General features: G+C 43.9%; 1 protein-coding gene across 3 annotated transcripts in view; it reads left to right on the top strand.

Moving 5' to 3' along the window:
• The window catches only part of LOC121278348 (sterile alpha motif domain-containing protein 12-like), a 68,552-nt gene extending 46,986 nt beyond the window's left edge, over nt 1-21,566 (top strand). For 2 of the 3 annotated variants that reach the window (XR_005943119.1, XM_041188665.1), the window contains one exon: nt 21,504-21,566. Coding sequence is in view for 2 of the 3 variants with exons in the window: in XM_041188665.1 (XP_041044599.1) it covers nt 21,504-21,514 (11 nt within the window). In the remaining variant the exon portion in view is untranslated. Of the gene's footprint in view, nt 1-18,608; nt 18,688-21,503 lie in introns of those variants that run through there. The other variant, XM_041188664.1, reaches the window with a different exon arrangement.
• Nucleotides 21,567-22,788: the final 1,222 nt, after the last annotated feature.

Consider the following 22,788-nt stretch of genomic DNA (forward strand, 5'->3'; position numbering starts at 1 on the left):
CTCCCCTTCTTTTCCCTTTCAATCCCAAACTTCTCACTAAATGTCCCACAGTACACACTTTGCCACTTAATTCCTCCAATCTCCAATCAAGAGTGCTGAGTTGTCTGCAGTTTTTGGTCAGTGATCAGGCAATTTGCAACTAATTCCTTAGACACTCGGACATTCCTCAGCCAATTCCTCAGCTTCTTCTTCTTGTCTATTTGAAACCCCATTTCTCTCTCGTTTTTTTCCTTGTGCAGTGGAAAATATCCTCAATCCCGCAAGTTTCTGACATTCTCTCTGGGCCAACGTCCATATTAATATTGCTATTTCCAAGATTTCCTTCCATCTATATTCTTGTCTCCATCATATCCATAATGGTCTCTCGCACCCTCGCTATTTGTTCCAGCTGTGCTACTTAAGTCTTTGGGCTACAGACCAGAGAGCATGTTGGGAATCAACTGCCTTGGCTACTTACCTCCCAGTTTGGCATGATTGCCTCCAGCAATACCGCTTCTCGCTCACCACAATCAATTCTTCTTATTCCAGGACCTTTTAGAAAATGTGCCTCCAAACTTCTCTTCAGCATTAACAACCATCTCATCAGGCTTCCCTCCTTTGCAACTTCTACCTTCATCTTGAGCACTAACAGAGAGGAGCTTGTGAATGATATCAACAAAATCATGGTTATTTGCTTAGTTGCTACTGTCTCCACTTCTCAATCTCCCCTTCCTTTTCTCTATCTTTCTTTTGCAGGCAACAAACACAGTTGTTGTAATTTTACCTTCCCTGGCCGATGGGTTTGAGGGTGTGGAGGATGGCCTTAAACATCTTCGGATGGCCTTTCCACTGGGCTCTGCCCTTTCCCGACCTCTCCACAATTTTACAGTGAGGGAGACTCCCCTGCCCTTGTCCCAATTGAAGCCCTTAATTGGCCAGTTAATCAACTCAGTTTTCTGGCCACTGGGAGGAGTTCAGGGCATGGGTGAATGCCCGAAAAGTGACTCTGCTCCGGCCTTGAGCAGGAAGTAGGGGAGGGCCACGTCCATCAACAGCCTCGTTTCAACTTCGGGTGCCACCCCAAAATGTCTGGCTCCTGAGGGTGCTTCCTACACCACCCCCCACCCCCCCCGCCCCCCAAATGATCTTTCACCAACACTCCAACACCACGGTCCAATACCCACCGAGTCTCACCTCCCTTCCCCACTCTGAGACCCCAAACTTACCCAGTCAAGAACTCCCAGGACTTATACTCTGTGTACTGCTTGCAGTTCCAGTTCTGTCCATTGCAGCGTCTGTGACTCTGTTGAGACTGGAGAGCTACCAGCCAATCAGATTGGCCGCAGTTCCCTGAGGTGTGACTTCCTCGCGAGTGAGAGGTGGAAATCTCTCCTCAAGCCAATTATTGCTCTTTGGAGCATTAAATGGCTGCAGGCAGCCAGTATTGGTGACAATGTGTTTGCCGCCGATTCATTGGATGTTGGGTAGGGAAACTCTGGCATTCGAAAACTTCTGGCCAGTGTTCAAGGAATACAAGTTGCTTTCTCCCTTATAAGCACACAGAATCAGAATCACAGAATCTTAACAGCACAGAAGGAGGCCATTTGGCCCATCATGTCTGCACCAGCTCACCAAATGAGCATTATGACCTAGCGCTATTGCCCTGCCTTTTCCGCGTGACCCTGCACATTGGTTCTATTCAAATAATCATCTCATGTCCTCTTCAAAGCCTCGATTGAACCTGCCTCCACCACACTTCCAGGCCGTGCATTCCAAACCCTAACTACTCGCTGTGTGAAAAAGTTTTTTCACACGTCACATTTGCTTTTTTTACAAGTCACTTTAAATCTGTGTCCCCTCATTCTTTATCTTTTTATGAGTGGGGACAGCTTCTCCCTATCTACTCTGCCCAGCCCCCTCATGATTTTGAACGTCTCTATCAAATCCCCTCTCAGCCTTTTTCTCTCCAAGGAGAACAGTCCCAACCTCTCCAATCTATCCTCATAGCTGAAGACTCTCATCCCAGAACCATTCTTGTAAACCTCTTCTGCACTCTCTCCAATGTGTTCACATCCTTCCTATAGTGTGGCACCCAGAACTGTACACAATACTCCAGCTGAGTTCTAACGAGTGTCTTATATAAATTCAGCATGGCCTCCCTTCTCTTGTACTCTCCGTCCCTATTAATAAAGCCCAGGATACTATATGCTTTATTAACTGCTCTCTCCACCTGTCTTGCCACCTTCAATGATTAATGCACATATATACTCAAGTCTTTCTGCTCCTGCACCCTCTTCAAAATTTCACCCCTTATTTTATATTGTCTGTCCATGTTCTTCCCACTAAAATGCATCACCTCACATGCATCCCATGATGAGAATTGCATTATCTCTTTAATTGCATTATCCCTTTAAATCAATTGCCCTACAAACCCCTTGTGAACCAGTCAGTGTGCGTCATGGATTTCTTCTGAGGTACAGAGGTCCTTTAATGTTTTCAGAGATTCCCATTGAATAAGTCAGTTTCTCTGGCACAAAACTGATGCCACAAAGAAGGGTATATGAAGCTTCTGCTACTAGTACAGGATGGATATTGAGAACAGTGACTTCCCTTGGCTACTCTTTTGAAGACAATGAATCTCTTTTAAAGCTGTGTTAGGACTTCGGGGTAGTGGAGGTTGGACCAACTACTTCAGCTTCCTCCTTTGAATGCAGTCTGCCCTGACCCCTCATGAGTCATTCCCTATAGCCCTTATGATACCCATAAATGTGTTAGTGATTCTTGCAGATGAGACTTTAAGGCTGCCATTATGCAAAAAGCCATGTCCACCTTTTAATTGGCTGCAACCTTTTTAAGGTGGCAACTGCACTTGACTTGCTTCCTTTCCCAGCAGCAGTAACCCAATGAGGAAAGGTATTAATATGACTGCCACCCCATTCTGCATGTAAAATTATGGCCCTAAGAGGAAACTTCAGCACACTGGAGATGGATTGAAATGGGCATGAGGAAGTACTGCACTGTTGCTAACCTGTCAATGGGAGGTAAATCCACTCTCAGATGTTGGATTGGAGCTTTAGACGTACAGAGATAATGAAACATTGTCAGTGACTTATAATCAACAGCGTAACCGCAAAGTGCTCCCATATGTTATCCAGGTTGATGAAAGATGTCGAATGTACAATTAAGATTCACTAATTTCACTTGTGTGTGCATATGGAGCAACATGCTTTACACAGTAACTCTGAAGAACAGTTAGAATTTCAAGTTAATTGGATTTTGCTTTCGAAAATAAAATTAAAATTTTGGGGATTTATAAACCTGTGTGCTTTTACCTCATGTTACTGGGGGTGAGAATATAAAGCGCTTGACAATATTGATGAACCTTTGCATCAACATGTTAATAGTATGCAACAGAGATCAGATCTAAATTACAGGTAAGGCAAAAAAGTAAATTTTCTCTTAGTGTTCTGTACTAATTATTTCAATGCTCAGTACATTGTTAATAGTAATTTTAAAGAGAAAAGTTCATCCATTAGCAATGTGGAGTGACTTATTACATTATTGACTTTGCAACAATATTATTTTAACTATAAACTGCTACTGTGCATGTTAGTTAAATTTAATTTATAATCTATATGAAAAGATATAGTGTATCTTGGAAGAAAGTTATAGAAGTTAGCTCTTGGGAGGTTAATTAATTTGCTGGCATATAATTGCAGTCAAAAGGTGGGAGGATTTTCTGTCTGACTTCTCAGGAGTTCACATAGATGATGGTAAATGTGTATGAAGTCATGTTTTGAATTAGTCAATTCATGACTGAACTGTAAGGTAAAATAACTAATGGAAAGGCATCTTCATAGGAGTTTCATATATTATCATTAGTAGAGTACTGCTGTTGTGTACGCAATAAGTCTGGAATTCAGTATTTTCAGGTTTTGCTAAAATTAATCCGTGAAAGCATCTGCAAAATATATTGTCCAAAGAGGCATAAATATACTGTTAAAACCATTAGTCCATTCAGTAAAATATTTAATTAGGAACCTGCTGTCTGGCCTTCCAGGTAAATTGAAACATGTACAATAAGTTAGAAGACGGTAGGTCAAGGACTGCTTTGTCTACAATACCATTTTGTGTTTCTAAGGTTATGTTTTTTGACATGAAATTGTTAAAGTTTTGCTCGCAGAGATGGAAATTTTGGCCTGGATTCTGTGGTCAGTGACGAAGCAAAGACGCTCACCATGGACCTTGAAGAAAGCTGCATGGAGAGACCTTGTGATCTCTGTGACGAGAGCTTTGGCCCTTGCCATACAATTGATCGTAACATAGTTTAAGGGGGATTCTCATCATCGAGCTGCAGTGACATCATCAAGCTGTCCAAGCAGTCAATTGCATTAAAGAACTCTCACAGATTGCCAAGCAGGAAATGAAAAGCACTAATAATTAAACCACCTTTTAAAAATGTTACAGAGTGTGAAATCATGTTTGGGTTATACACATGGGTTTAAGATAGAGACTAAAATATTAGCAAACCTTTTTAAAAGCCTACTTCAAAAAATCTAGAATTAATCATAATGGAGACACTTAACATAAATACAAAATCATTTCTTCAGGACAGGATCAGTTGTTCTACACTAGTTGTTGGTGCTCACTAGTTGTCAATAGCTCACTATTAAAAACCCAGTGATAACTGATTGAACAATGAATAACTTTTTAGGGGTTTTCAACTGTAATCTGAGAGCAGAGAAGGGAAGGTTTTCACCATATCAATTGATTTTTCTGATTGTAAGCTCTGGATGGTGGGGGGGATGGGGGAATGGTGTAGTTCCACATAGTAGCCTGTGTTGGAGCAATGCATTACAGATTGCAACTTCAGGATTGCCATGTTAATATGCTGCAATTGTATGAAAGGCAGATTCTGAACTCCAACATATATTTTAAGAAGAACTGTACTTTAGGTCTTCAAGTTCAATCATGCTCATTTTTCACTGTCTGCAATTGTGGAAAGCATTTCTCTCACTCTCTCTCTCCTTCTCCCTCTCTACCTCTCTCTCACACACACACTCTCTCGTTCCCTCTCTCCATCTCTCTCCCTCTTCATGTAGCATCCTTATTGTCCAAGGGTTGCTAATTATATGTCAATGATGCCATGATATCACAATGGGACAAGAGGCGGTGCCATAGTGGTATTGTCTCTGGGCTAGTAATCCAGAGGCCCAGGATAATGATCTAGGGACCTGGGTTCGAATCCCACCACGACAGATAGAATTAAAAGTATAATGATGATCATGAAGCAATTGTTGTAAAAATCTACCTGGTTCACTAATGCCCTTTAGGGAAGGAAATTTGCTATCCTTACCTGGTCTGGCTGACATGTGACCCCAGATCCAGACCAGCAATGTGGTTGACTCTGAAATGGCCTAGCAAGCCACTCAGTCATATCAATATGTTAAAAAGCCTAAAAAGAATAGAACCAGATGGACCACCCTAGCACAGCTCATTGAATGTAAATTATCATTATATCACCAGCCTCTACTAACAATAAAACTCCTTTCGTTGTACCAATTTTATTAGTAATATAAACATATTGTTTGGTCTCTGCTAGCTAGGTGCCAAATTTCACTTGCCTTCTTGAATGCTCTATTCAAAAAAATACAAATGCACTCTATCTCCCTGTTTACATCTCAAAACTAGTACACATTAAAGCACTCAGACTAGCTGGTTTTAATCCAATTAAGACACACCCACAGCCTAAACCTCTATTTTAAAAGAAAAATATTTTCCAATAATATTATGTACATTAATAGCTTCATGACACTCAACCTATCTATATCCATCTGCAACCTCCTCATGTCCTCTTCACAACATACTTTCCTACCTATCTTTGTGTCATCTGCAAATTTAGCTACCATATCATCACTCTCTTCATCTAAGTCATTGATGTAAATTGTAAAAATTTGAGGCACCAGTACAGACCCCTGTGGGACTCGACTCGTCATATTCTGCCAATCCAATAAAGACCCATTTATGCATACTTTCTGCTTTCTGCCAGCCAGCCAATCCTCTATCCGTGCTAATATGTTACCTCCTACACCATGTGCTTTTATTTTTCATTAAAACCTTTGATGTGGCACCTGATCAAATACCTTCTAGAAATCCAACTACATGACTTGCGTGACAATGCATTTGATGTTTTGCTGTTTGTCTTGCATATAATTGGTTGTGGCATTAAACCTCATGAGTCTCAGCCGAAATCTCTGGACCCTAGTTGGCATATTTGCTAGTTCTTTGGTATTTAATAAGGTGACCAATGGCTTACTGTCTACTTTGATGGTGAACTGCAGACCTAAGACAAAGTCAGTAAACTTCTCACAACCTATGTGGCTGTTAATGCCTCTTTTTCGGCTACAGTGTTACTTTGTTTCATTTTAGTCAATGACCAAGTAGCATAATATATTGGTCTGCCTGCTCTATCTTTCTGGATTGAAAGACTACTGCTCCTATTCCAGTTGCTGATACATCTGCAACAACTATTGTGGGCAGTTCTGGGTCATAGTGTGACAATATCACTGGTCTTTTTTTTCTCTTTTTCCTAAAGATAGCTTGTTAAGTATAAGATCGATACTGCTATGTATAAAAAAAATTATAATAAAGTCTAAAGAGTGAGGACACTGGAGTAATTAATTAATAAATCGACTAAAATATGATAGCAATGGCAGGATGGGTGATGTGTTGCTGCTGCAGCATGTGGGTGCTGCTGGATATCAAGGTGATCCTTAGTGAACACATCTGCAGCAAGTGTTTGCAGCTTGAGGGACTTTGGATCCGAGTTAAGGAGCTGGAATCCGAATTGCACATCAGGGAGGGGGAAAGTTACCTGGACACGTTGCTCCAGGAGGCGGTCACACCCCTCAGATTAGGTAATTCAAATTTGGCCTGTGATCAGGGACAGGAGGGTGTGACTGCAGGTGAAACAGGTTTGGGGACCCAGGGGGTAGTGTTCGAAGATGCTTGGGCCCTGCAATTGTCCAACAGTTACAAGGTTCTTGTGAGCTGTGTGGACAAGAGCAGGGACTGCAGGGAGGTTGAGTGAACTGACCATGGCACTGTGGTACAGGGAACCATTCAAGTGGGAGGAGGAGATGGGAACATAGTGGTGGTTGGGGACAGTATAATTAGGGGGATAGATACTGTACTCTGCAGCAGTAAGTGTGAGTCCCGAAGGCTGTGTTGCCTGCCCGGTGCCAGGGTTAAGGACATCTCCTCAGAGCTGGAGAAGAGCTTGGAGTGGGAGGGGAGGGATCCAGTTGTCATCATTCACATTGGTACCAACAACATTGACAGGACTAGAAAGGAGGCTCTGCTGAAAGAATTTGAACAGTTAGGAGCTAAATTAAAAAACAGAACCTCCAAGGTAATAATCTCGGGATTACTACCTGAGCCATGGGCAAACTGGCATAGAGTAAATAAAGTCAAGGAGTTGATTGCGTGGCTCAAAGATTGGTGTGGGAGGAGTGGATTTCAGTTCATGGGGCACTGGCATCAGTACGGGGGCAGAAGGGAGCTGGCCCGGTAGGGCAGGCTTCACTTGAACTGTGTTGGGCTGTAGAGAGGACTTTAAACTAAATAAAGGTGGGGAAGGGTTCTGGAGAGGAGATACTTAGGATTACAAAGCAAAAGGATATGGCAGCCCTGCAGGGCAGCTATTTAGGTAATGATACCCAGAGCGTGACAGGAAGGGACAGAGTGTACAAACATAAAAAAATGGCAGCAGATAGGGTCAAAAGAGGAAAGAAATGGTATAAAGGCAAAATTAATGGCTCTTTACTTAAATGCACGTAGTATTTGGAACAAAATAAATGAATTAACAGCACAAATAGAGGTTAATGGTCTTATGATCTTATAGCCATTATGGAGACATGGTTATAAGGAGATCAAAGCTGGGCACTAAATGTTTAGGGGTATGTGACTTTTTGAAAGGACAGACAGGAAGGAAAGGATGGTGGGGCAGCTTTGTTAGTACGAGATGGACTAAGTACGATAGCTAGAAAGGATCTTGGATCAGAAGATGTGGAATCCATATGGGTGGAGATAAGGAATAACAAGAGGAAGAAGACACTGGTGGGAGTAGTCTATAGGCCCCCTAACAGTAGCTATATTGTAGGACAGAGAATAAATCAGGAGATAATGAAGGCATGTAAAAAAGGCAGTAAATTAATCATGGGTGACTTTAATCTTCATGCAGATTGGGAAAATCAAATTGGCTGAGGTGGAAATGAGCAGGAATTCATAGAGTGTATTCGGGACCATTTCTTAGAACAATATGTTGTGAATCCAGCGAGGGATCAGGCTATTTTGGTTCTGGTAATGTCTAATGAGGCAGGTTTAATAAATAATCTTGGAGCAAAGGATCCCTTAGGAAACAGTGACCATAAGATGGTAGAATTGAGCATTCGGTTTTAGAGTGAGAAACTTGAGTCAGAAACAACTGTGCTAAACTTAAATAATGGTAATTACAATGGAATGAGGTCAGAGTTGGCTGGAGTGGACTGGGAAATCGATTGATGAACAATGACAGACATTTAAGAAAATAGTTCATGACTCTCAACAAAGATATATCCCAGTGAGAAAGAAGGATTCAAGAAAGGGATTAAATCAACCATGGTTAACCAAGCAAGTTAAGGAGTGTATCAAATTGAAAGAAAAAACATACAATATGGCAAAGATTAGTGGTAAGCTAGCGGATTGGGAACAAAAGATGACCAAAAAAAAAAGCGAGAAAATAAACTTTCAGAGTAAACTAGCAAGTAATATAAAAATGGACAGTAAAAGCTTCTTTAAATATATAAAAAGGAAGAGAGGCCAAAGTGAACATAGGCCCCTTAGAGAATGAAACTGGGGAAATAATAATAGGGAACCAGGAAATGGCAGAGCAGTTGAATAAATACTTTGCTTCATTCTTCATGTTAGAAGATACTAATAGCATCCCAAAAATACTAAATAATCAAGGGGAAAAAGAGGAGGGGGGTGGTGCAGAAAATAAATACAATAACTATCACTAGAGAAAAAGTACTGGGAAAACTAATGGGGTTAAAGGCTGATAAGTCCCCTGGACCTGAGGGGTTACACCCTAGGATATTAAAGGAAATAGCTACTGAGAGCATGGGTGCACTGGTAGTAATCTTCCAAGTAGCCTTAGATTCTGGAAAAGTCCCAGAGGATGGAGAATGGCCAATGTTAACGCCCTTATTCCAAAAGAGAGGGAGACAAAAACAGGTAACTATAGGCCAGTTAGCTTAACATCTGTCATTGGGAAAATGTTAGAGGCTATTATAAAGGATGTAATAGCAGAGCATTTAGAAATACCTAATCTAATCAAGCAAAGTAAACATGGCTTCATGAAGGGGAAATTATGCCTAACAAATTTATTAGAATTTTTTGAGGAGGTAACAGGCATGATAGATAAAGGGGAACCAGTAGATGTAATATATTTGGATTTCCAAAAGGCGTTCGATAAGGTGCCGCACATAAGGCTATTTAATAAGATAAGAGCCCATGGTGCTGGGGGTAGTATATTAGCATGGATAGAGGATTGGCTAACTAATAGAAGACAGAAAGTTGGGATAAGGGGGGCATTTTCAGGATGGCAACCTGTAACTAATGGTGTGCCATAGGAATCAATGCTGGGGCCTCAATTATTTACAATATCTATTAATGTCTTAGATGAGGGAAGTGAATGTGCTATCGCCAAGTTTAAGGATGACACAAAAATAGTTGGAAGACAAGTGGTGAGGTTGACACAAGAAGCCTACGGAGGGATATGGACAGGTTAAATGAGTGGGAAAAGCTTGGTAGATGGAATATAATGAGGGAAAATGTGAGGTTATGCACTTTGGCAGGAAGAATAGAGAAGCTGAAAATTATTTAAATTGAGAAAGACTGCAGAAGGCTGCAACACAGAGGGATTTGGGAGTCCTTATGCATGAATCCAAAAAGCTAACATACAAGTTCAACAGGTAACAGTGAAGGCAAATGGAACGTTGACCTTTATTTCAAAGGGAATGGAGTATAAAAAGAAGGAAGTCTTGCTAAAACTATACAAGGCACTAGTTAGACCACACCTGGAATACTGTGAACAATTTTGGTCCCCTTATCTAAGGAATGTCCAGAGAAGGTTCATTAGGTTGATCCTGGGTATGGAGAGATTTTCTTATGAGAAGTTGAGTAGGTTGGGCCTGTACTCATTGGAGTTTAGAAGAATGAGTGGCGGCCTTATTGAAACATATAAGATTCTGAGAGGGCTTGACAGGGTAGATGCTGAGAGGTTGTTTCCCCTTGTGGGAGAGTCTAGGACCAGAGGGCATAATCTCAGAATAAGGGGAGCAGAGATGAGGAGGAATTTCTTCTCACAGAATCACAGAATCACACAGTGCAGAGGAGGTCCTTCGGCCCATTGAGTCTCCACCGACACGTGAGAAACACCTGACCTACCTACTTAATCCCATTTACCAGCACTTGGCCCATAGCTTTGAATGTTATGACGTGCCAAGTGCTCATCCAGGTACTTTTTAAAGGATGTGAGGCAACCCGCCTCCACCACCCTCCCAGGCAGTGTATTCCAGACCGTCACCACCCGCTGGGTAAAAAATTTTTTCCTCACAACCCCCCTAAACCTCCTGCCCCTCACCTTGAACTTATGTCCCCTTGTGACTGACCCTTCAACTAAGGGGAACAGCTGCTCCCTCTCCACCCTGTCCATGCCCCTCATAATCTTGTACACCTCGATCAGGTCGCCCCTCAGTCTTCTCTGCTCCAATGAAAACAATCCAAATCTGTCCAACCTCTCTTCATAACTTAAATGTTTCATCCCAGGCAACATCCTGGTGAATCTCCTCTGCACCCCCTCCAGTGCAATCACATCCTTCCTATAGTATGGTGACCAGAACTGCACACAGTACTCCAGCTGTGGCCTCACCAAGGATCTATACACTCCAACATGACCTCCCTACTTTTGTAATCTATGCCTCGATTGATAAAGGCAAGTGTCCCATATGCCCTTTTCACCACCCCACTAACATGCCCCTCCACCTTCAGAGATCTATGGACACACACGCCAAGGTCCCTTTGTTCCTCAGAACTTCCTAGTGTCATGCTGTTCATTGAATACTTCCTTGTCAAGCTACTCCTTCCAAAGTGTATCACCTCACACTATTCAGGGTTAAATTCCATCTGCCGCTTATCTGCCCATTTGACCATCCCATCTATATCTTCCTGTAGCCCAAGACATTCAACCTCACTGTTAACCACTTGGCCAATCTTCGTGTCATCTGCAAACTTACTAATCCTACCCCCACATAGTCATCTATGTCATTTATATTATCTCTCAGAGGGTAGTCAATCTGTGGAATTCTTTACCACAGAGGACTGTAGAGGCTGGGTCGTTAAGTATATTCAAGGCTGAGATAGACAGATTTTTAATCAGTAAGGGAATGAAGGCTTGTGGGGCAAAGGCAGGAAAGTAGATTTGAGGATTACCATATCAGCCATGATCTCATGGAATGGCAGAGCAGACTCGATGGGCAGAATGGCCTACTTCTGCTCCTACATCTTATGGTCTTATATGTCTGATGAAATGAGCAATTCTTTCAATTTTTGGAATGAGAGCTGTTGATGTTCTTCCAACACTATTCTTGGTTTTGCCTGAGCAATTATCATGATGGGTTGTTCACATGTACCAGTTTGAGTAGGAACCTCCCTATTTGATTAACCATCCCATGAAACGCTGGAACTCTGTAATGTTACCAGGTGATGGAAAACTTTGATTGCCTTGGTCATTTGAGGATCAGCCCTGATGCCTGATGTGTGTACGATGCAGTGTGTGCAGAAAATGAATAGTCAGTTGTGAGAACTCACACTCATTGCTTCTTGCAAGCATTGCAACACTGTTCCCACTCTTGCATTGTGCTCCAGTGTGGTAGACCCGTGGATCAGTATGTCATTTTGTGGAAGATGACCCCTTCTAATCCTGCCAAAATGCCTGCCATTGTTCTCTGAAGAATCTCTTGTGCCAATGCGATTCAAAGGAATAGGCAATTGAAGCAATATCTCCCAAAGTGTGTAATAAATGTAATCAGTGGTTTGGATTCCTCATCTAAAGGTAGTTGCCTGAAGCCACTGTTTGCATCCAACTTTGTAAAAATGCTCGCTTTGCCAGACTCTTGCCCACAGATATCATTGGGTGGATTTTCCTTTCCCTGCCTTATTTAACTGTGTAAGGTCAACACAGGTTTGTATTGAGCCATTAATTTTCAGTCCTGGAACCATGCCAGAACACCAGCTAGTGGGTTTGGTTACAGGTGAGATGACTCCCTGATGCAGCATTGACTCAATTCCTTGGTTCACCTTCTGTAAAAGTGGTTTTGGAGCCTTCCTTGGGGTGAACAAGCATACCGGTTTTGCATCTGGTCTCAATGTGATGCGATAGGCCGTTTTCAGTTTTCAGAAGAGTTCTCAAGCTTTTTGGGAATTCTTTCCTGGTTTGCCCAAGGTTTTCCAATTCAAAAGTTGATGAATCAGTGGTCCTCCATGTTGAACATCACTTGGAGGAAGCACTGAGGATGGCAAGGGCCCAGAACATACTCTGGGTGAGGACTTCAATGTCTATTGCCGAGAGTGGCTCAGTAGCACCGATAATAACCAAGCTGGCTGAGTCCTAAAGGACATAGCTGCTAGACTGGATCTGTGGCAGGTGGTGAGGGAACCAACTAGAGGGAAAAATATACTTGACCTCACCCTCACCAATTTGCCTGCCGCAGATGCATCTGTCCATGACAGCTTCGTTAGGAGTGACCACCGCACAGTCATTGTGGAGACAAAGTCCCATCTTCACATTGAGGATACCCTCCATTGTGTTGTGTGGCACTACCACCATGCTAAATTGGAGAGATTTCGAACAGATCTCGCAACTCAAGACTGGGCATCCATGAGGCACTGTGGGTCATCAGCAGCAGAATTGTACTCAAATACAATCTGTAACCTCATGGCCCGGCATATCCCCCACTCTACCGCTACCAGCAGGCCAGGATATCTGAAGAAGAGTCGTAAGGACTCGAAATGTTAACTCTGTTTTTTCCCCTCCACAGATGCTGCTAGACTTGCTGAGTTTTTCCAGTATTTTCTCTTTTTGTTTCAGATTTCCAGCATCCGCAGTATTTTGCTTTTATCTTTTTTTTAATATTCATTTACAGGTATGGGCTGGGCCAGCATTTATTGCTCAACCCTAATTGCCCTTGAGAAGTGGTGGTGAGCTGCCTTCTTGAACCGCTGCAGTCCATGTGGTGTGGGTACACCCACAGTGCTGTTAAGGAAGGAGTTCTAGGATTTTGACCCAGCGACAGTGAAGGAATGGCTGATATATTTCCAAGTCAGGATGGTGAGTGACTTGGAGGGGAACTTTCAGATGATGGTGTTCCCAAGCATCTGCTGCCGTTGTCCTTGTAGATGGTAGTGGTCGTGGGTTTGGAAGGTGCTGCCAAAGGAGCCTTGGGTGAATTCCTGCAGTGCATCTTGTAGATGGTGCAAACTGCTGCTACTGTGCATTGATTGTGGAGCGAGTGAATGTTTGTGGATGTGATGCCATTCAAGCGGCCTGCTTGTCCTGGATGGTGTCGAGCTTCTTGATTGTTGTGGGAGCTGCACTCATCCTGGTTAGTGGGGAGTATCCCATCATGCTCCTGACTTATGCCTTGTAGATGGTCGGCAGGCTTTGGGGAGCCAGGAGGCTAGTTAATCATCATAGAATTCCTAGCCTCTGACCTGCTCTTATAGACACAGCATTTATATGGCTAGTCCAGTTCAGTTTCTGGTCAATGGTAACCCCCAGGATGTTGATAGTGGGGGATTCAGTGATGGCAGTGCCATTGAATATTAAGTTAGATTCTCTCTTGTTGGAAATGGTCACTGCCTGGCACTTGTATGGTGCAAATGCTACTTGCCACTTGTCAGCCCAAGCCTGGATATTGTCCAGGTCTTGTTGCATTTGGACATGGACTGCTTCAGTAACTGAGGAGTTGTGAACATTGTGCAATCACTAGCGCACATCCCCATACCTGACCTCATTGATGAAGCAACTGAAGATGGTCAGGCCGAGGACAGTACCCTGAGGAACTCCTGCAGTGATGTCCTGCAGCTGAGATGAGTGATCTCAACAACCACAACCATCTTCCTTTGTTATAGGAATGACTCCAACCAGTGGAGAGTTTTCCCCCTGATTCCCATTGATTCCAATTTTGCTAGGGCTCCTTGATGCCACACTCGGTCAAATGTGGCCTTGATGTCAAGGGCAGTCACTCTCACCTCACCTCTGGAGTTCAGCTCTATTGTCCATGTTTGAACCAAGGCTGTAATCAGGTCAGGAGCTGAGTGGCCCTGGCGGAACCCAAACTGGGCATCAGTGAGCAGAGTATTGCTAAGCAAGTGCCACTTGATAGCACTCTTGATGACCCCTTCCATTACTTTACTGATGATCGAGAGTAGGCTGATGGGACTGTAATTGGCCGGGTTGGATTTTTCCTGTTTCTCTGTGTACAGGACATGCCTGGGCAGTTTTCCACATAGCTGGGTAGTTGCCAGTGTTGTAGCTGCACTGGAACAGCTTGGCTAGGGGAGCAGCAAGTTCTGGAACACGTCTTCAGTACTATTGCTGGAATATTGTCAGGGCCCATAGCCTTTACAGCATCCAGTGCCTTCAGCCATTTCTTGATATTACGTGGAGTGAATCAAATTGCCTGAAGCCTGGTATCTGTGATGCTGGGGACCTCCGGAGGAGGCTGAGTTGGATCATCTATTCGGCACTTCTGGCTGAATATGGTAACAAATGCTTCAGCCTTATCATTTGCACTGGTGTGCTGGGCTCCTCCATCATTGAGGATGGGGATATTTGTGGAGCTTCCTCCTCCAGGGAGTTGTTTAATTGTCCACCACCATTCACGACTGAATGTGGCAGGACTGCAGAGCTTAGATCTGATCTGTATGGGATCGCTTAGCTGTGTCTATCACTTGCTGTTTATGGTGTTTGGCATGCATTAATCCTGTGTTGTAGCTTCACCAGATTGACACCTCATTTTTAGGTATGCCTGGTGCTGCTCCTGGCATGCCCTCTTGCACTCTACATTGAACCAGGGTCGATCCACTAGCTTGGTGCTAATTGTAGAGTGGGGGATATGCCAGTCCATGAGGTTACAGATTGTGTTCGAGCGCCTCATGGATGCTCAGTCTTGAGTTGCTAGATCCGTTTGAAATCTATCCCATTTAGCATGGTGGTAGAGCCACACAACACGATGGAGGGTATTCTCAGCATGAAGGCAGGAATTCATTTCTGAAGCGACTGTACACTGGTCACTCCTATTGATACTGTCATGGACAGATGCATCTGCGGCAGGCAGATTGGTGAGGATGAGGTCAAGTATGTTTTTCCCTCTTGTTGGTTCCCTCCCCACCTGCTGCAGACACAGTCTAGCATTTATTTCCTTTAGGACTCGGCCAGCTAGGTGAGTAATGGTGCTACCAAGCCACTCTTGGTGATGGACATTGAAATCCCCCACCCAGAGTGCATTCTGCGCCCTTGCCACCCTCAGTGCTTCCTCCAAGTGGTGTTTAACAGTAGAACATCACTTGGCGTTGGCTGCACTCTGCATTGAATCCGTTGGTTCAAAGAAGAGTGCAGGAGGGCATGCCTGGAGCAACACCAGGTGAATGAGTTGTCAACCAGGTGAAGCCACAACACAGGACTATTTGTGTGCCAAACCACAAAAACATCATGCAATAGACAGAGCTAAGCAATACCACAACCAATGGATATGATTTAAGCTCTGTAGTCCTGCCAGATCCAGTCATGAATGGTGGCGGACAATTAAACAACTCACTGGAGGAGGACACTCCACAAATATCCCCATTCTCAATAATGAGGAAGCCCAGAATATCAGTGCAAAAGATAAGGCTGAAGCATTTGCTACAACCTTCAGCCAGAATTGCCGAGTGGATGATCAACCTCGGCTTCCTCTGGAGGTCCCCAGCATCACAGATGCCAGTCTTCAGCCAATTCAATTCACTCCACATGATATCAAGAAACTGCTGAAGGCACTGGATTCTGCAAAGGCTATGGGTCCTGACAATATTCCGGTTGCTTGTGCTCCAGAACTTGCCACACCCCGAGTCAAGCTGTTCCAGTACAGATACAACACTGACATCTACCCGGCAATGTGGAAAATTGCCCATGTATATCCTGCACACAAAATACAAATCCAACCCAATCAGTCTACTCTAGATCAACTGTAAAGCATGGAAGGGATTCATCAACAGTGCTATCAAGCAGCACTTGCTTAGAAATAACCTGCTCACTGATGCCCAGTTTGGGTTCCGCCAGGGCCACTCAGCTCCTGACCTCATTACAGCCTTGGTTCAAACATGGACAAAAGAGCTGAACTCAAGAGCTGAGCTGGGAATGACTGCCCTTGACATCAAGGCAGCATTTGACTGTGTATGGCATCAAGAAGCCCTAGTAAAACTGGGTTTAATGGGAATCAGGGGGAAAACTCTCCACTGGTTAGAATCATACCTAGCACAAAGCAAGATGGCTGTGGTTGTGGAGGTTTAATCATCTCAGTTCCAGGACATCAATGCAGGAATTCCTCAGGGTAGTGCTCTAGGCCCAACCATCTTCAGCTGCTTCATCAATGACCTGCCTTCCATCATAAGGTCAGAAGTGGTGATATTCACTGATGATTGCACAATGTTCTGCACTAGTCATGACTCTTCAGATACTGAAGCAGTCCATGTCCAAATGCAGCAAGACTTGGATAATATCCAGGCTTGGGCTGACAAGTAACATTCATGCCACACAAGTGTCACGTAATGACCATCTCCAGCAAGAGAGAATTTAACCATTGTCCCTTGATATTCAATGGCATAACCATCACTGAATCCCCCACTATCAACATCCTGGGGGTTACCATTGACCAGAAACTGAACTGGACTAGCCATTTAAGTACTATGTCTATAAGAGCAGGTCAGAGGCTAGGAATCCTATGATGATTAACTCACCTCTTGGCTCCCCAAAGCCTGCCCACCATCTACAGGGCACAAGTCAGGAGTGTGATGGAATACTCTCCACTTGCCTGGATGAGTGCAACTCCAACAACACTCATGAAGCTCAACACCATCCAGGACAAAGCAGCCCGCTTGATTGGCACCCCTTTCACAAACATTCACTCCCTCCACCACAGACACACAGTAGCAGCAGTGTGTACCATCTACAAGACGCACTGCAGGAATTCACCAAAGCTCCTTAGACAGCATCCTCCAAACCCACAACCTGTACCATCTAGAAGGACAAGGGCAGCAGATGCATGGGAACACCACTGCTTGGAAGTTCCCCTCCAAGCCGCATATCATCCTGACTTGGAAATATATCGCCATTCCTTCACTGGTGCTGGGTCAAAATCATGGAACTCCCTCCCTAACAGCACTGGGTGTACCCACACAACATGGACTGCAGTGGTTCAAGAAGGCAGCTCACCACCACATTCTCAAGGGCAATTAGGGATGGGCAATAAGTGTTGGCTTAGCCAGTGATGCCCACATCCTGTGAATGAATAAAGATAAAAGATGAGTTGTAGATCTATGCAAGCTTTTCGACTTAATAGTGATCATTCTTTGTGGTGGATCTGTACTGGAGTATAGCAGTCAACTGTCCTTTGATTCACAGTTGAATGCCTCCTAGGCCATTGAGTCATATGGTCAATAGCTGGAAGGAGTTTTGTTTTAGCCACTGATCAGTGCTAAAAGAATATAAACACCTGTTCCAGTGTCTAATTAGACATTGGTTTTATGTTCATTAACCATAATATCTGTGCTCCAATTGCTCCCATTGGATCCTTAATTTCTTCCATGAATGGCACTTCATTATCTTTTTCTTCTTTAACTTCTTAGGTGGTACATGATTTTAATTATTTCTCCTTTAATTTTCGAGTTAAGAGCTTTTTGTTGTGGCATATCATTTTAAAATGGCCCATCTTGCAGGAATGGCGCTCTGCATTTTTGGTGGGACATTCTTTGCCCCGATGCAGCCTCTTTCTGCCACAACGCGAATACTGAATAATGGGGCTACCTCACCCTCTTCATTTTCTCCTGGTTTTTGTTTTGGTTCCCAGCCACTTCTATGTGCTGAAAAGGGCACTGTCTCAGCTGTTTTTGTCTACGAAATTTCTTTCGTGGCTTAAATGAAAATTTGGTTTTGACGTCTTACTTCCGCTTGCCTCATTAACTGCTCAGCCTTCGATAGGGTCAAATCTTCCCTCAGCCATGGGAAATCTGATGAAGTCTCTTCTAAGACATCTACAACAATGCGAACCTGAATTAACTCATCTTTCAGGGCTCCACATTCAGAATTCTCAGTTGATCAATCTAAATCATTAATTAAAGAATCTACGCTCACTCCTGGTCTTTGGATGTGTCTATTGAATTTTGCCCTCTTTGTAATGCCATTTCTCCAAAAACTAAAATAGGTATCAAAGGCTTTGAAACCTTCTTCATATGTTGCTTCTTTCTTCCTTTATGCCCTGTCTGATAATTAGGTCATCTGCACTACTGCCTATGGTGTAGAGTAAAGTACTGACCTATTCCTTGCTAGTCTTCTCTGCTCGTTCCAAAGCTGTTCCGTACCTAGTAAACCTACGATGCCAGTGCCACTTCTTGACTTGATCGGGGCTTCCATGTGATCAAAGCACTCTGGTAAAGGTAGGATTTTCTCCATGGTTTCCCTTCACTGTAACCTTTTCTTGAGTTTCATTCAAGAATTTCCTGTGCTGTCCTTGTCCTGCAGTCATTTTTCTTGTTGCTTCTTCCAGTCACTGGGTTCTTCACTGGTTATTTCTTTTTTCATGTTTTCCACTGCTACCATCTGTTGTCATCATTGTGGGTCTTAGATGGGGTTGTCCATGAGCTACACTTACAGATAATGCTGGAGGCAAGGCTGGTGGTAAATTCTACCTTTTTTATTGAACATTATACTAACTATGCTCAATACAGACTCAGCACAAGGCTCTACATAGAACTATCTCTCCCCGTGCTCTGCTGCCACATGATCTTACATCACTGATGATTTAGACGCTCTATTTACATATTTAACATTAACCCTTTATGCTATATGGCTCTCCTTGACATCTTCTCCATGGATGAAGCCATATGTTCAAATGCCTGAAGCCTGGCAGAACTCATGATGTGAATGGACTCGTCCATACCCACGCATAGCTGCACGGGATCCCTAGCATCTGATATATTTTCCCCTAGCTTCTGCTGCGTGAGCAGCAGCCTTCTTGTGGCCGCAACTAGAGGTCAGTTGTCAGCATCGGCCTCAGTAGGGGCCCGGTCCCCAGCAAGCCACTGATCGTCTGGGGACCCAGCTGTCACATCCACCCGCACCTACTGGGACTTGTCTGCGGTATACTTACCAGATTGTGCTCCCCAATCTACAGGTGAACCCTCCACAGACTGTGTGGGTGTAATTGTGCTGGTGGTGGGGGTTGATGATAAGGAAGATAACTGAGCATCCTCTGGAGCAGTGGCTGTTTTGTCCCCAGAGGTGGAGTCTTTAGGCTCCTCCCTTGGCTGTTGCTTGGTCTTCGATTCATGATGACCTGTAGTGGAGAATAAAAAGAGTCACATTAAGAATCAGTTACCATTTGAGCACTTTACGTTTCACTGCATCCATTGTGTGTGCTCATTTGCTAACAACAGGATGGTTGCTTGTCTTCATTACACCTGGCCTGTCCAGCTTCACCATCTGTGTTTTTTCTTCTCCGCTACAGGTCATCATCATCCAAGGACCAGTCCACAGCCATGGGAGGAGCTCCTTCTCCTGTCCGTGTCCGTCTCCTTTCCTGGGAATTGTGGGTCTGCTTGTTCTGTATGACAAAGTGCAGAGTTAGCGACATGTAACAAATGTCCCCTGTCTGCATGCATCCTCGTCATACATGCTGGCCTGACATTCACACATTGCATCCAAGTCCACACAAAAGACATGTTTTGGCCTCAGTTACCATATGGCACTAAGGCTAATCACACAATCACTCTTCTGGCATAGCTGTCCACTTACACATATATATTATTAATGACCACACAGGAGACGCCTGCTGAAGGTGAGACACCGGCACTTACCCTTGCAGTTTGGAGCAGGTTGTTGACCTGTTTCCTGCACTGGACCCAGGTTTGATTTGTCGTTCCACAGTTGCTCACCTCCTCTGCCACCTCTGTTCAGACCGCCTTGGTCTGGCAGGGTGGGCTTTCTGATGCCATCTTCAGGAAAGAGCACACCCCCTGCCTTTTCCCTGACAGCCTGGAGGAGAACCTGCAGGGAGGCATCGCCTGAACTTTGGGGCTCGTCTGGTTCGAAGGTCAGACATTGGGTCTGATGGGATCAAACCCAGGTGAATATGTCAGTCTCCAGCACTGCCGTGCCCTGGCTGCGATGCACAGCATCCCTGCTTCAACAGGAGGCGCTTTCATTAGCATGCCCATTGATGTGACATTATCAGCTGATGGTGGGTTTCACCAATGAACAGCTTATCCTGCCATCTAATTGCACATGTTTCAAACGCTTGCATTGGCACTGAGAATTTTATTTATAATCGTGCGGGAAACAGTAAAAGAGAGAGTGCGGAAGTGGCGCCCAATTCTGGTTAGGACTTCAGGAACAAGCACACTGTTGACAAAATCCAGACTGAGCTAGCCTTCCACCTCCTGCATCGAATAAACCATAAGAAGAGCCTACTATATTTTGTGTTTTGTCTTTCCATAGCATTTTTAACATAGAAAAATGTTGCAAGATATTTGATATATACATAAACAAGCAAAAGTACCATACTCACTGCTATTTTTCCATCTGCCCATTCAGTCATTTCCAAAAATCTCCATTATGTAATTAAACATGACACACATTTAACAAATCTTTGTTGGCTCCTCTTGATTAACTCATGCATTTCTAAATGTTCAGTAATTTTATCTCCACGCGTGCATTCTAAATGTTTGCTCATATTAAGCAGTCTATAATATAATTAAATAGTCTATAACCCTTCACACCATTTGCAATCGGATAAATTAGTGTTCATCGCTCCAGCTTTAGCAGCTATTTTTCCTTGAAACTTTTAATGAGACAGGAATCAGTATCTATTATGCCTCACTAAACCAGTAAAGTAAATGCATCCATAGTTCATAACGGCAAACACTTAAAGTATATCCTTGATTTTATTGTACACAAAGATTCTGATAGGCTATTTCACCCAGAATGTATTATATTATATATTATAGCCACTATTATATTTCAGGCCTTGCTTACCTAACCTTGCCACTTCAGTACAATACTGGGGGGGGGGGGGGGGGGGGGGGGGGGGAGTTGGTGGGGGGGGGGCATTGCTTTGTAAGTTTTCAAGTTTACATGTAATCTTAAACTGCATCCCTGTTTGCCTTTTCAGATGGACATTAAAGACCCAATGCCTGGCAGCTGTTCTGGCCAACTTTCCTCCTTGGACCCTAAACATAAAAACGTTATTCATCTCATTTACTGTCCGTGGGACATTTTTGGTTACAAACTGTCTGCCAGATTGCTTACAACGCAAATTAATTCATTCATTGTGAAGTACTTTGAGATGCAGTTCTCTTCCTTCCTTCCCAATCTGATTTATCAGCACCTACAGCCTTCGCTGACCAGGTTTTCAGTTTTGGTTTCAACCTAGAATAAAACTTGCAACTTGGCTATCATTGCAAGGGGCTGGATTTTAAGGGATGCCCTGATCTCCAATGTCCCGGCTAAAATGTTGGATGGGGAGTCTTCCCAATGCTGGGAGCAGCGTTGATTGAATTATGGTGAGACTCATACCTGTTTCTTGGCAGGAAGTCCTGCCTCGGAGAACTGCCAGCCAATCAGATTGGATGGCAGCTCTGTAGTCCCAGCAGTGCCAGTCCGTAGCGGTGGCCACTGCTGAGATGACAGGCAGTTCCACCACACTGAGGAGCCCAGGTAAATCTGGGGATGGAGGTCCATGGTGAGGGGTATGGGAGCTGGGCTCAAGAGGCCAGAGTGGAGGGTTAACATAGAAACTAGGAGCAGGGGTAGGCCATTCAGCCCTTCAAGCCTGCTCTGCCATTCATTATGATCATGGCTGATCATCCAACTCAATAGCCTGCTCCAACTTTCTCCCCATATCCTTTGATCCCTTTCACCCCAAGAGCTATATCTAACTACTTATTTAAAACATACAATTTAAAACATAGCGAGTTCCACAGGGTCACCACTCTCTGGGTGAAGAAATTTCTCCTAATCTCAGTGCTAAATGGTCTACCCCATATCCTCAGACTGTGACCCCTGGTTCTGGACTCCCCCACCATCGGGAACATCCTTCCTGCATCTACCCTGTCTAGTCCTGTTAGAATTTTAAAGGTTTCTATGAGATCCCCCTCATTCTTCTGAACTCCAATGAATATAATCCTAACCGATTCAATCTCTCCTCATATGTCAGTCCTGCCATCCCAGGGATCAGTCTGGTAAACCTTCGCTGCACTCCCTCTATAGCAAGTACATCCTTGCTCAGATAAGGAGACCAAAATTGCACACAATATTCCAGGTGTGGTCTCACCAAGGCCCTGTACAATTGCAGCAAGACATCCCTGCTCCTGTACTCGAATCCTCTGGCTATGAAGGCCAACGTACAATTTGCCTTCTTTACCGCCTGCTGCACCTTCAGTGACTGGTGTACAAGG

Source organism: Carcharodon carcharias, chromosome 5 (genome assembly GCF_017639515.1).
Source record: "Carcharodon carcharias isolate sCarCar2 chromosome 5, sCarCar2.pri, whole genome shotgun sequence".
NCBI classification, from domain to species: domain Eukaryota; kingdom Metazoa; phylum Chordata; class Chondrichthyes; order Lamniformes; family Lamnidae; genus Carcharodon; species Carcharodon carcharias.